Below are 13,977 nucleotides of genomic sequence, written 5' to 3' on the forward strand. Positions count from 1 at the left end.
ATATCCAAATAACAAAGACATAAGAATCCATTTCGTTTCTAAAGACAGCAAGCAAACCACAAGGAGAGCAAGAAAAAAATGGAAGAGAACTACAAAAACCACCACAAAAAAGCCCATAAAACAATAAAAAGAGGGAAGTATATAATACAAGCTTACCCTCAAGAAGCAAGAAAAATCTCAGATAAACAATATAACCTCACACCTAAAGGAGCTAGAAAAAGAAAAAGAAAGCGTAAAACGAGTAACAAAATGGCAATTAAGTATGTACCTACCAGTAATCACTTAGAAAGCAAATGGAGTTAACAATCAAAAGCACTGTGCAATAAAATGGATAAAAAAGAAGACCCATCTATATTCTGCCTACAACAAACTCATTTCAGACCTCAAGACACATGCAGATTGAAAGTGAATGGATGGAGGGCCGCTCCGTGGCTCAGTCAGCTGAGTGTCCAACTCTTGGCTCAGGTCATGATCTGAGGATTGTGAGATGGAGCCCTCATGCTGCCCTGAGCTCAGGATGGAATCTGCTTGGGATTCTTTCCCTCTTCCTCTCCCTCTCTGCTCCCCTCTCCCACCCCCCACTTGCCTGTAGGCTCACTCTCTCTCAAATAAATAAGTAAATAAATAGGTGCCTGGATGGCTCAGTCGGTTAAGCCTCTGCCTTCAGCTCAGGTCATCATACCAGGGTCCTGAGATCACATCGCACATAGGGATCTCCACTCAGGAGGGAGTCTGTTTCTTCCTCTCCCTCTGCCTGCTGCTCCCCCTGCTTGTGCTCTCTTTCTCTCTCTCTCTGTTAAATAAATAAAACCTTTAAATAAATAAATAAAATATTTTTTTTAAGTGAAGGGTAAAGATTTATCATGCAAATGGAAATGAAAAGATAGCCAGGATAGCAATGCTCATATCAGACAAAATACTTTAAAACAAAGACTATAACAAGAAACAAAGAAGAACGCTGTATAATCATATAGGGAACAATCCAATAAGAAGATATAACAATTTTAAATATTTATACACTGAACATGGGAACACCCAAATATATAAAGCACTAAAAACAAACATAAAGGAGGTAATCAATACTAATACTTAACAGTACACCTGTACATCTATGAATAGATCATTCTAAACAGAAAATCAAGAAGGGCGCCTGGGTGGCTCAGTGGGTTAAGCCTCTGCCTTCGGCTCAGGTCATGATCCCAGGGGCCTGGGATGGAGCCACGCATCAGGCTCTCTGCTCCGCAGGGGGCTTGCTTTCCCCTTTCTCTGCCTGCCTCTCTGCCTACTTGTGGTCTCTATCTGTCAAACGAATAAATAAAATCTTTTTTTTTTTTTTTAAGATTTTATTTATTTATTTGAAAGACAGAGATCACAAGCAGGCAGAGAGGCAGGCAGAGAGAGAGGAGGAAGCAGGCTCCCTGTGGAGCAGAGAGCCCGATGCGGGGCTCGATCCCAGCACCCTGGGATCATGACCTGAGCCGAAGGCATAGGCTTTAACCCACTGAGCCTCCCAGGTGCCCCAAATAAATAAAATCTTAAAAAAAAAAAGAAAGAAAGAAAGAAAATCAATAAGAATCGCTTTTTTTTTTTTAAGATTTTATTTATTTGTCAGAGAGAGAGAAAGAGATAGCACAAGCAGGGAAAGTGGCAAGCAGAGGGAGAAGCATGCTCCCCGCTGAGCAAGGAGCCCAGTGTGGAGCTCGATTCCAGGACCCTGGTATCATGACCTGAGGAGAAGGCAGATGCTTAACTGACTGAGCCACTCAGGCACCCCAAAGAATAGCTTTGAATGACTCACTGGACTACATGGATCTAACAGATATATTCAGAACATTCCATCCTATGCAGCAAAAGCAATCCTAAGAGGGAAGTATGTAACAATATACTTGAGGCCTGCCTCAAGAAGCAAAAAAAAATCTCAAACAATACAACCTTACACCTGAAGGAGCTAGAAAAAGAAAAACGAATGAGGCCTAAAGCCAGCAGAAGAAAAGAAATAATAAAGATAAGAGCAGAAACAGGGGCGCCTGGGTGGCTCAGTGGATTAAGCCGCTGCCTTCGGCTCAGGTCATGATCTCAGGGTCCTGGGATCGAGCCCCACGTCGGGCTCTCTGCTCCGCAGGGAGCCTGCTTCCTCCTCTCTCTCTGCCTGCCTCTCTGCCTACTTGTGATCTCTCTCTCTGTCAAATAAATAAATAAAATCTTAAAAAAAAAAAAAAAGAGTAGAAACAAATGACATAGAAACTATAAAACAGGGGCGCCTGGGTGGCTCAGTCATTGGGCATCTGCCTTCAGCTCGGGTCATGGTCCCAGGGTTCTGGGATGGGCCCCACATGGGGCTCTCTGTTCGGTGGGAGGCCTGCTTCTCCCTCCCCCACTCCCGTTGCTTATGTTTCCTCTCTCACTGTGTCCTTCTCTGTCAAATGAATGGATGAAATCTTAAAAAAAAAAAGAAAGAAAGAAACTAAAAAACAACAGAACAGATCAAGGAAGCCAGGAGCTGGTTCTTTGAAAAACTAAATTTAAAAAATGGGACACCTGGGTGGCTCCGTCCCACTCTTGATTTCGCCTCAGGTCATGATCTCAGCGTTGTGAGATCATGCCCAGAGTGGGTTCCACACTGGGTGTGGAACCTGCTTAAGATTCTCTCTCTGAAGAGTCAAGTATTGTATGGTCTCACTTATTTGTGGAGCATAACAAAGAACATGCAGGACATGGGGAGATGGAGAGGAGAGGGAGTTGAGGGAAACTGGAAGGGGAGATGAACCATGAGAGACTATGGACTCTGAAAAACAACCAGAGGGTTTTGAAGGGGCGGGCGGGGTGGGGGGGGGGGAGTTGAGGAACCAGGTGGTGGGTAATAGGGAGGGCCCGTACTGCATGGAGCACTGGGTGTGGTGCAAAAACAATGAACACTGTTACGCTGAAAATAAACAAAAAAAAAAAAAAAAAAAAAGATTCTCTCTCTGAAACAAAATCTTAAAAAAAAAAAAAAAAAAGAGTGGGAGGCTTAATGCACTGAGCCTCTGCCTTCGGCTCAGGTCATGATCTCAGGGTCATGGGATGGAGCCCCACATCGGGCTCTCTGCTCAGTGGGGAGCCTGCTTCCTCCTCTCTCTCTGCCTGCTCTTCTGCCTACTTGTGATCTCCATCTGTTGAATAAATAAATAAAATCTTAAAAAAAAAAAAAAAGATTCTCTCTCTGCCTCTCCCTCCACCCCTCCCCACCCTGTCCCTCTCTAAAAAAAAGAAAAAGAAAAACGAAATAAAACTGGTAAACCAGGGACGCCTAGGTGGCTCAGTGGGTTAAAGCCATTGCCTTCGGCGCAGGTCATGATCCCGGGGTCCTGGGAACGAGCCCTACATCAGGATCTCTGCTTGGCATGGAGCCTACCTCCCCCCTCTCTCTCTGCCTACTTGTGATTTCTGTCTGTCAAATAAATAAATAAAATCTTAAAAAAAAAAGAATTGGGGGCGCCTGGGTGGCTCAGTGGATTAAGCCGCTGCCTTCGGCTCAGGTCATGATCTCAGGGTCCTGGGATCGAGCCCCGCGTCGGGCTCTCTGCTCTGCAGGGAGCCTGCTTCCTCCTCTCTCTCTGACTGCCTCTCTGCCTACTTGTGACCTCTCTCTCTGTCAAATAAATAAATAAAATCTTTAAAAAAAAAAAAAAAGAATTGGTAAACCTCTAGCCAGATTTATCAAAAAGAAGAAAAACGATGCAAATGAATAAAATCATAAATGGGACAAGAGAAATAACAAACACCACGGAAGTACAATTATAAGAAAATACTATGAAAAACTATATGTCAACAAAATGGACAACCGAGAAGAAATGGATAAATTCATAGAAACATATAAATTACCAAAACTGAAGCAAGAAGAAATAAACAGTTTGAACAGACCAGCAGCCAGTGAAGAAACTGATTTAGTAATCAAAAAACTCCCCAACAAAGAAAAGTCCAAGACAGCTTCATAGGCCAACTTCTACCAAACATTTAAAGGATTACTATCTGTTCTTCTCAAACTATTTCAAAAAATTGAAAAGGAAGGAAAGCCTATAAATTCATTCTATGAGGCCAACATTACCCTGATACCAAAACCACACAAAAATACCACAGAAAGAGAACTATATAGGCCAATACCCCTAATGAATATAGATGTAAAAATCCTCAACAAAATACTAGCAAACCAAATCCAACAACACATTAAAGTAATCATTAACCACGATCAAATGGGATTTATTCCGGGGATGCAAGGGTGGCTCAATATTGGCAAATCAAGCAAAGTGATATAACACATTAATAAAAGTAATGATAAGAACCATATGATCATTTCAGGAAATGCAGAAAACGCATGTGACAATGTACAGCATCCATTCATGATAAAAAAACCTCAACAATATATTCCCTTAGAGGGAACATATCTCAACATAATAAAAGGCCATATATGAAAACCCACAGTTAATACCATCTTACATGGGCAAAAGCTGAGCGCTTCTGCCCTACGGTCAGGAACACAGCAGAGATGTCCACTTTCACCACTTCCATTCAACATAGCACTGGAAGTCCTAGCCTCAGCAATCAAACAGCAAAAAGAAATAAAAGGCATTTAAACTGGCAAGGGAAGAAGTAAAACGTTTACTATTTCCAGGTGACCTGATACTATACATAGAAAATCCAAAAAGACTCCAGGAAAAAAGTACTAAAACTGAAAACCAAATTAAATAGTAACAGGATACAAGATCGACATATCTTGTATCTGCTCTATTTCTATACACCAAAACTGAAGCAGCAGAAAGAGAAATAAAGGAATCAACGCCATTCACAACTGCAGCAAAAACAACAAGATACCTAGGAATAAACCTAACCAAAGAGGTTAAAGACCTGTACACTGAAAACTATGGAACACATTGAAAGAAAATGAAGATGACACAACAAAATGGAAAGATATTCCATACTCATGAACTAGAAGGACAAATGTTGTTAAAATGTCTGTACTACCCAAAGCAATCTACACATTTAATGCAACCCCTATCAAAATACCAACAGCAGTCTTCCCAGAGCTAGAACAATCCTAAAAGTTGCACTAAACCACAAAAGACCCGGAGGAGCCAAAGCCGTCTTGAAAAATAAAAGCAAAGCTGGAGGCATCACAACAATGAAAAAGAAAACAAACCAAAAACAGACTCTTAACTGTAGAATAGAGGAGAGGTGGGGGGCAGAGGGATGAGTAGAAATATGTGATGAGGATTAAGAGTATATTTATCGGGATGCCTGGGTGGCTCAGTTCGTAAGCAGCTGCCTTCGGCTCAGGTCATGATCCCAGGGTCCTGGGATCAAGTCCCATATCCGGCTCCTGGCTCAGCAGAGAGCTTGCTTCTCCCTCCCACTCCGCCAGCTGCTCTCCCTGCTTGTACTCTCCCTTTCTGTTAAATGAATAAATAAAACCTTAAGAAAGTTCTTTAAAAAATTAAAAAACAAAAAAAGAGTACATTTATCTTGGTAAGCACTGGGTAAGGTATAGTATAGCTGAACACTATATTGTACACCTGAAACTGTCAGGCTTCCTGCTAGGTGACGAGCTTGCTTCTCCCTCTCCTTCTGCCTGTCGCTCTGCCTACTTGTGCGCTCGCTGTCTCTGTCAGGTAAATTAAAAAAATAGTAATTTTAAAAAACTTTTAAAAATAAATAAATAAATTTTTTTAAAAAACAAAAAACACAAAATATTAAAGACAGAATTACCATATTCTCCAGTAATTCCATTCCTTATATATACAAGCAAGCTCTCTGCTGATATAAACAAAAAAACTGAAAACAGGTACTCAAGCAGACAGTTGTATGCAAATATTCATAGCAGCATTATTCACAGCAGCCAAAACAAAGAAATAATCCAAATGTCCACCAACGGAAGAATGGATAAACAAAATGTGATATATACATGCAATGAAATATTATCCAACCATGGAAGAAATAAAATTGATATATAATAAAAATGAATGATCTTTTTTTTTAAGGTTTTATTTATACATTTGATAGAGACAGCAAGAGTAGGCACACAAGCAGGGAGAGTGGGAGAGGGAGAAGCAGGCTTCCCGCTGAGCAGGGCGCCTGAGGCCCGGCTTGATCCCAGGACTCCGGGATCATGACCTAATCCAAAGGCAGACACCTAACAACTGAGACACCCAGGTGCCTCTAAATTGAATGACTTTTTGAAATATTATGCTAAGGGGTGTCTGGGTAGCTCAGTTGGTTAAGTGTCTGCCTTCAGTTCAGGTCATATCACACAACTGAGCCCCACATTGGGCTCCCTGCTCTGGAGGGAGTCTGCTTCTCCCTCTGCCCCTCCCCACCCCTTTCTCTCCAGCGCGCAGCAAAAATAAATAAAATCTTTAAAAAAAATAAAAGCCAAGAAGTTTGCTGTGTTGGCCAGGAAGTGGAGTAAAAGGTACCCTGGTGCATGGTTGGCAGGAATGTAAATTGGTGCAGCCATTACAGAAAGAAGAATGAAGATTCCTCTGAAAATTAAAAACAGAATTGCCGTATGATCAGCAATTCCACTTCTGGGTATTTATGAAAAGGTGTATGTACCCCCATGTTCACTGCATAACTGTTTACAACAGCCAACACCTAGAAGTAACCTAAATGTACAAAAGTCTATGGACAAAGAAAATATGGTATATGTATATATATGTGTATATACACACACACACACAAATGCACACATACATACTGGATTATTATTCAGCCATAAAAAAGGTATGAAATCCTGCCATTTGCAACAACATAGATGGACTCTGAAGACATTGTAAATGAAATAAGTCAAAAAAGACAAATACTGTACAATCTCACTTGTATGTCTTAAATGGGAGTCTAAAAAACCTAAACTTGGGACACCTGAGTGGCTCAGTCAGTTAAGCATCTGCCTTTGGCTCAGGTCATGATCCCAGGGTCCTGGGATTGAGTCCCCCATCAGGCTCCCTGCTAGGGAGTCAGTTCCCTTGGCCTGCCACTATGCTTGTTCTCTCACTCTCTCGCTCTCGTTCTTTCTGGCAAATAGAGTCTTTTAAAAAAAATAATGAAAAACATAAACGCATATAAATAGAAAGTGCTGGTTATCAGGGAATTGAAAGTGGGAAAATGGGGAGATGTTTGTTATAGGGAACAAACTTCCAAGTACAACATAGTAAGTTCTGGTGATCTAACTTAGTGTGGTGACTATAGTTAGTAATACTGTATCTTATACTTGAAAGTTGCTAAAACATAGATCTTTGATGGTTTTTTTAAATACTTTTTTTTAAAGGTTTTATTTTTATTTATTTGCTAGAGAAAGAGAGAGCACAAGCAGGGAGAGCTGCAAGCAGAAGGAAAGGGAAAAGCAGACTCCCCACTAAGCAAGGAGCCCAATGTGGGGCTTGATCCCAGGATCCTGGAATAATGACCTGAACCAAAGGCAGATACTTAACTACTGAGCACCTGAGGTGCCTACATCTTAAGTATTTTCACCACAAAAAAGAAATGGTAATTATGTGATGTGATGAGAGTATTAGTTAACACCAATGGTATAATCATTTTGCAATATATAACTGTACCAAATTAACACACTGTATGCCTTAAATTTATACAATGTTTCATGTTGATTACATGTAAATAAAGCTTGGGGAGCAGGGAGAGGGCAATTACCAGAGAAAAAATTTTATAAATATGTAACGGTGATAGTTGCACAACATTTTATAAATGTAGTTAATGACACTAAACTTAATGGTTTACTTAATGTAAACTATTTACAGTGGCAAAACTTTTCATTATATAGATTTTCCCACAATAAAAATAAGTAAACATGGGGAGCATGGTTGGCTCAGTCAGAAGAGAATGCAACTCTTGATTTGGGGGTCGTGAGTTCAAACCCCATGTGGAATACAGAGACTACTTAAATAAATAAAACTTTAAATACTAAGTAAACATTTAAAGAATACTTAAAAGTAATTTTTTTTAAAGATTTTAAGTAATTGCTACATCCAATGTGGGGCTCAAACCTACAACCCCAAAAACAAGAGTCACATGCTCTACTGATGGAGCCAGTCAGGCGCCCCAGGAATATGTTTGGGTTTTTTTGTTTGTTTGTTTATTTATTTATTTATTTGACAGAGGGAGAAATCACAAGTAGGCCGAAGTAAGGCAGAGGAACAGGCAGAGAGGGAGAAGCAGGCAGAGAGGGAGAAGCAGATTCCCCACCGAGCAGAGAGCCCAATGGGGGGCTCAACCAGAGGACCCTGGGATCATGACCCAAGCCAAAGGCAGAGGCTTAACCCACTGAGCCACCCAGGCGCCCCAGGAATACATTTTTTTAAATGCAAGGCTTACATATTGAAAATGATAAAACACCACTGAAAGAAATCAAAGAATACCTAAATAAACACAAAGACATCCCATGTTCATGGATCAGAAGACTCAGTTTTGTGTTTGTTTTTTTTTAAGATTTTTACTTATGTATTCAACAGAGAGAGAGAGAGATCACAAGCAGATAGAGAGGCAGGCAGAGAGAGGGGGAAGCAGGCTTCCCGCCAAGCAGAGAGCCCGATGTGGTGCCCAATCCCAGGACCCTGAGACCATGACCCGAGCCAAAGGCAGAGGCTTAACCCACTGAGTCACCCATGTACCCCAAGACTTAGTATTATTAAGATGTCACTACTCAGGGTTGCCTGGGTGTCTCAGTCAGTTGGGCATCCTACTCTTGGTTTCAGCTCAGGTCATGATCTCAGCGTCATGGGATCGAGCCCCACATCCAGCTCTGTACTCAGTGCAGAGTCTGCCTGTCCCTCTGCCTCTACTCCTCCCCACCCCCACCTTTGCTCACTCTCTCGAGAATAAATAAATAAAATCTTTAAAAAAAAGTAAATGTCAATACTCCCCAAACTGATCTATAGATTCAATGTAATCCCTAATAAAATCCAAGCTACCTTCTTTGCAGGACGTGACAAGCTCCTCTTAAAATTCATATGGACAAGGGACCCAGAATAGTCAAAACAATCTTGAAAAAGAACAAATCAGGACTCACACTCTGGATTTCAAAACTCACTACAAAGCTACAGCAATCAAGATTTTGCAGCGCTTGCATAAAAGGACAGACACATAGACCAAGAGAATGGAACTGCAAGTCCAGAAATAAACCCTCACATTTATGGCCAAATGATTTTTGACAAGGGTGCCAAGACCATTCAACAGATAAAGAATAGTCTCTTCAAGGGGCACCTGAGTGGCTCAGTAGGTTAAGTGTCTGCCTTCGACACAGGTCATGGTCCCGGGGGTCCTGGGACTGAGCCCTGTATGGGGGGGGGGGGGTCCCTGCTCAGCAAGGAGTCTGCTCCTGCCTCTCCCTCATGCTGCCCTCATGCTCTCTTTCTCAAATAAATAAAACCTTAAAAAAAAAAAAAAAAAAGAAGAGTCTTTTCAAGAAAGTTCTCACACAACTGGGATATTCACATGAAAAGAATGAATCTGGACCTCCACCTCATACCATATACAAAAAGCAACTCAAAAATGGATCAATAGGGTAAACCTACAAAACATTTAGAAGAAAACAGGTGTGCATCAATAACTAATAATGAGGGGCGCCTGGGTGACTCAGTGGGTTAAAGCCTCTGCCTTCGGCTCAGGTCATGATCCCAGGGTCCTGGGACCCAGCCCCACATCGGGCTCTCTGCTCGGCGGGGAGCCTGCTTCCCCTCCTCTCTCTCTGCCTGCCTCTCTGCCTACTTGTGATCTCTGCTGTCGAATAAATAAATAAAAATCTTAAAAAAAAAAAAAACTAACAATGATAATAAATCCTATTTATTGAGCAGCAGCCACTTTATGCTATTCCCCCTACCAGGATTTTCAGATTTTTACAATCTCACTTTTCATAGTGATCCAGCCCACTTCACCCTTTCTCACCATATGTTTCCCATTCACCATATAAGCCATGAGCCTATCTTAAAACTATGGCTTACATGAGTAAAAGAAAACAGCTTCAAGTACTTACTTCTAAATTTAAAGTCACACCTATGAACATTCCTCTATTATTCTCTACTTTTACAGTTTCTTTTTCAAGTCATCAATGTTGGAGATGAAACAGTGAGTTAAAAGGTACAAATAATATATTAGTCATTCCTTTTTTATATCAAAATGCTATTTCAAACATACCTAGAGTGAAATCTTACTACTGGAATCAGAAAATGTCATAGATGATGAACATATTTAAATTAAAAGGCCGGCTATTTTGAGTTAATAAATAACAGTCAACAAACAGCCTTCCCTACTCTGAAACTGTAAAATGAATGTTCTGAAGCGGCCACAGCAGGGGTTAAGTGGTGGTTTCTGTGGATTTGTCCATTACTGTTTGCAAGTTTGCATGAATCAGCATCTTGCTAGGGAAATGGCCTGCTGCCCTCTTCAGATGCTCCAATGGACAGAACGTTACAGATGCCCAATTAACATTAGTTGAAAGATAAATGAGGGGGGGATCCACAGCAGGTAAGAGTCAGTAAATTCCCCCCAAAACTGCTTCCTTGGTTCCATCTTTCATCACCTTCAAGCTTCAGAATCATTCCAGAAGTGCTTTGAGCTCTCTGCTACAGCTTTCTCGAACTATTTTTGTGAACAATTAACATTTTAAATGATGTAACAAAAGGTCTTACCAAGATTGGGGAATCCATCCTGAAGGGCCCATAATCGAGCCCAAGGGGCAGGGACAGGCTCCTCAGGTTCTTGGTCCTCAGGAATAGAACAGAGTTCTTGGGTAGACACTGTGTCGAAAGAGCTCAGTGTTCCTGAGCTGGAGTGAGAGGACTGGCTAGATGTGGGTGCCGTGCTGCTGGAGCTGGACGTGCCTTGAGACTGTGAAGAGGTGCCGCGTGTCTGGGAGGAGATGCCTTGAGACTGAAAGAAGCCACCTTGGGACTGGGAAGAGGCGCCACTGCCTTGGGACTGCTGACACTCCCCTTCCGTCTCTCGAGACATCACGACCTCAAAAGTAAGTGTCCAATAATAAGGTAAGTTTCAAGAAACAAGACTAAAAGTCCAAGAGAGAAGAAGGGGCAGGGGCACCTGGGTGGCTCTGTCAGTTAAGCCTCGGACATTTGATTTCAGCTCGGGTCATAATCTCAGGGTCATGAGATCCAGCCCTGCAGCGTCCAGGATCTGCACTGCGTGTGGAGCCTGCTTGGGATTCTCTCTCTCCCTCTCCTTCTGCCCTTCCACTCTCCCCACACCCACACGAGGGCAATCTCTATCTTTTAAAAAATAAAAATAAAAAAGTAAAGGATGGGCATATTTAACATCAGGAAAAAAAAATCCAGACCAAGCATGTTCTGCTAAAGTTAAAATTCTAAGACTAGATTGATCTATAGCTCTTCTGGGCTAAGCTTTTCATCCTGTCATTTCAAACTAGATCAGTTTTTTGTATGACAGCCACAAATCACAGGGAAAAGAAAACAAAAAACAATCTGAAGGTTATAAATAAGTTAAAAGAAATGAACTAAGTTGGGGTGGGAAGAAAGACTTTAAAACAGTTTACATTCATCTAATTTTTAAAAATTAGAAATGTGGGGGGTGCCTGGGTGGCTCAGTGGGTTAAAGCCTCTGCCTTCAGCTCAGGTCATGATCCCAGGGCCCTGGGATCGAGCCCCGCATTGGGCTCTCTGCTCCGCGTGCTTCCCCCTCTCTCTCACTGCCTGCCTCTCTGCCTACTTGTGATCTCTGTCTGTCAAATAAATAAATAAAAATCTTTAAAAAAAAAAAATTAGAAATGTGGGGTACTTGGGTGGCTTGGTCAGTTAAGTGCCTGCCTTCAGCTTGGGTCATGATCCTGGGGTCCTAAGATTGAGCCCCATGTCGGGCTCCCTATTCAGAGGCAAGTCTGCTTCTCCCTTTCTCTCTGCCTGCTTCTCCCCCTCCTGGTGCCCTCTCTCTGTCAAATAAATACATAAGTAAAATAAAAATAAAAATTAGAAATGAGGGGCACTTGGGTGGCTCGGTCAGTTAAGTGCCTGCCTTCGGCTCAGCACTCTCCCTCTGCTGCTCCCCCTGCTTGCTCTCTGTCAAACAAATACATACATAAATAAAATCTCAAAAAAATAAAAATTAGAAATGAAACTTAAAAGGTATTCATTAATACCTTTATGTTCAATAATCAACACTACACTTAAATTTCAAGTTTAGGAACAATAAAGAAGAGGAAGGGTTATGTGACTTGGGGTAAAAGATGGCCAAAGAGAAACTATAAACTAATTCACTGCACCAGGCCAGGGGTGACCATTTTCATTAAATGTCAGATACCCCTCCTCCCCCAAGCCTGCCCCAGGAAGGTGAAGACCACATCCTGTTTGTTCACTCTAGATTCCCTGACTCCTAACTGAGGACCAGGTTATTAATGAAGCAGTAACACAAAGAAGTCTCCCACAAACAACTCCACCTAGCCTTTTGTGATGCTGAGTAACTACTGGCGCTCACCTTTCATCCTAAACTGCCTTTCAGCCCAACAGATTCCTACAAAAACAAGCTCTTCACAGGGGACCATAACAGGTTCCCACCCTCACTTTAGAGTTAATTCAATAAATATTTAAACTCTGATAACAGAAACTACAGTCAAGTCTAAGTAACTGTCAATCCCTAACTTTAAATCCCTAATGTGATTCTTTTTTTTTTTTAAGGGGGGGGGGGGGCATTCTCTCTTCTCTCCAGATACCCATACTCAGATAGCTTTCCAGATACAAAGATCCTGATGCCTGATGGCTTTTTCTTAAACCACACCACGAAGGTGATCCCAGAGCTGAATGTGCCACTCCAGGACCTAAAGCTCTAATACTACTGCCTCAAGGCTGCAACCTCTTACAGCTTTTTGAGCAAGACTTCACCCTGAGAACTGACAAAAGACGTCAAGAAGTGGCTGCTATCCCCGTTTATGGTAAGGGTCCAGCAGACAGACGGAAACCACAGAAGCCTCAGCCATAAGGAGGAGGAAGTATATGGAAATATTAGAGGTAGAGGTAAACAAGTCTGGAGTCGGATGCCTGAGTCAAATCTTTGTATGACCTTCAGGTAGATCACCTCACTGAATAGATAGATCTTGAGAATTAAATGAGATGATACATGAAATCTCCTCCCCCAGTAATGCCTGATAATTGGGAGAACAGAATTCCAGTCCCAAAGAATCCGACAGCGGGAAAGGGGTTTACAAGTGCAACATTTTTTTTTCTTCAAATACAGAAACTGAGCCCCAAGATGGGCTGGTGCCCTCCTACCCTCTCCTCGCCACCCCATCCCACACACTTACTTATGGACACTCCCTGGGCATCCTCCTACACAAGTCAGTGTGTCTCCAGGTCCTGCAGCGCCTAGCTGCTAAGACTGGATTCTTAATAGGTTTTTTTCCGAAATTGAATCTAAAATATGGTAATAGTTACTAACATTTATATAACTCTTTACAAACCAACTTCCCTCTGGTTTGAAGAACACAACTTCGTCCTTTCTTACGCTGCACGTCTGGGCCAGTTTCAGCTTGTAACTAACAGGGGAAGTGAACTTCACCTCGAAGTTCATCTACAATGGAAGACAGTCACCCACGCATTCCTCTCTTCCCCCCGACCGAGCTCAAAAACCACACAAAGAGAAAATTCTGGAGATTCAGCGTGCATTAATACCCTGGGGACGGGAATCGAACCCCAAACACCCAAGAGAAGTTCCCCACTATGACTCACCGCGTGAGCCCACCTGAGGCCAAACACTCAAAAGCAGCTGCAGCCAGCAGCGTGGCGCTAACCAAGCACATACAAACTCCACCCTCAGCCAATCAGAACACCCTCGTCGCTGCCGGACCAATGAACAGCAGCGGATGTGGCCGTCCACACGTAGCCTCAATGCTTGCTGGGAGTTGTAGTTTAAAATGAGAAGCGGGACACTCAGAATCCAGGATCCCGCCCCGTCAGTTCCTCAGCCAATCAG

General features: G+C 42.3%; 1 protein-coding gene across 2 annotated transcripts in view; it reads right to left on the reverse strand.

Moving 5' to 3' along the window:
• CHEK2 (checkpoint kinase 2) overlaps window positions 1-13,881 on the reverse strand; it is a 48,354-nt gene extending 34,473 nt beyond the window's left edge. For both annotated transcript variants that reach the window (XM_046025827.1, XM_046025826.1), the window contains exons 1-2: window positions 13,734-13,881; window positions 10,674-11,001 (exon numbers count right to left, since the gene is read on the reverse strand). In XM_046025827.1, coding sequence (XP_045881783.1) covers window positions 10,674-10,995 — 322 coding nt within the window. In that variant the 5' untranslated portion in view covers window positions 10,996-11,001; window positions 13,734-13,881. The remainder of the gene's footprint in view (window positions 1-10,673; window positions 11,002-13,733) is intronic.
• Between the last annotated feature and the right edge of the window lie 96 nt (window positions 13,882-13,977).

Source organism: Meles meles, chromosome 12, assembly GCF_922984935.1.
Source record: "Meles meles chromosome 12, mMelMel3.1 paternal haplotype, whole genome shotgun sequence".
Taxonomy (NCBI): domain Eukaryota; kingdom Metazoa; phylum Chordata; class Mammalia; order Carnivora; family Mustelidae; genus Meles; species Meles meles.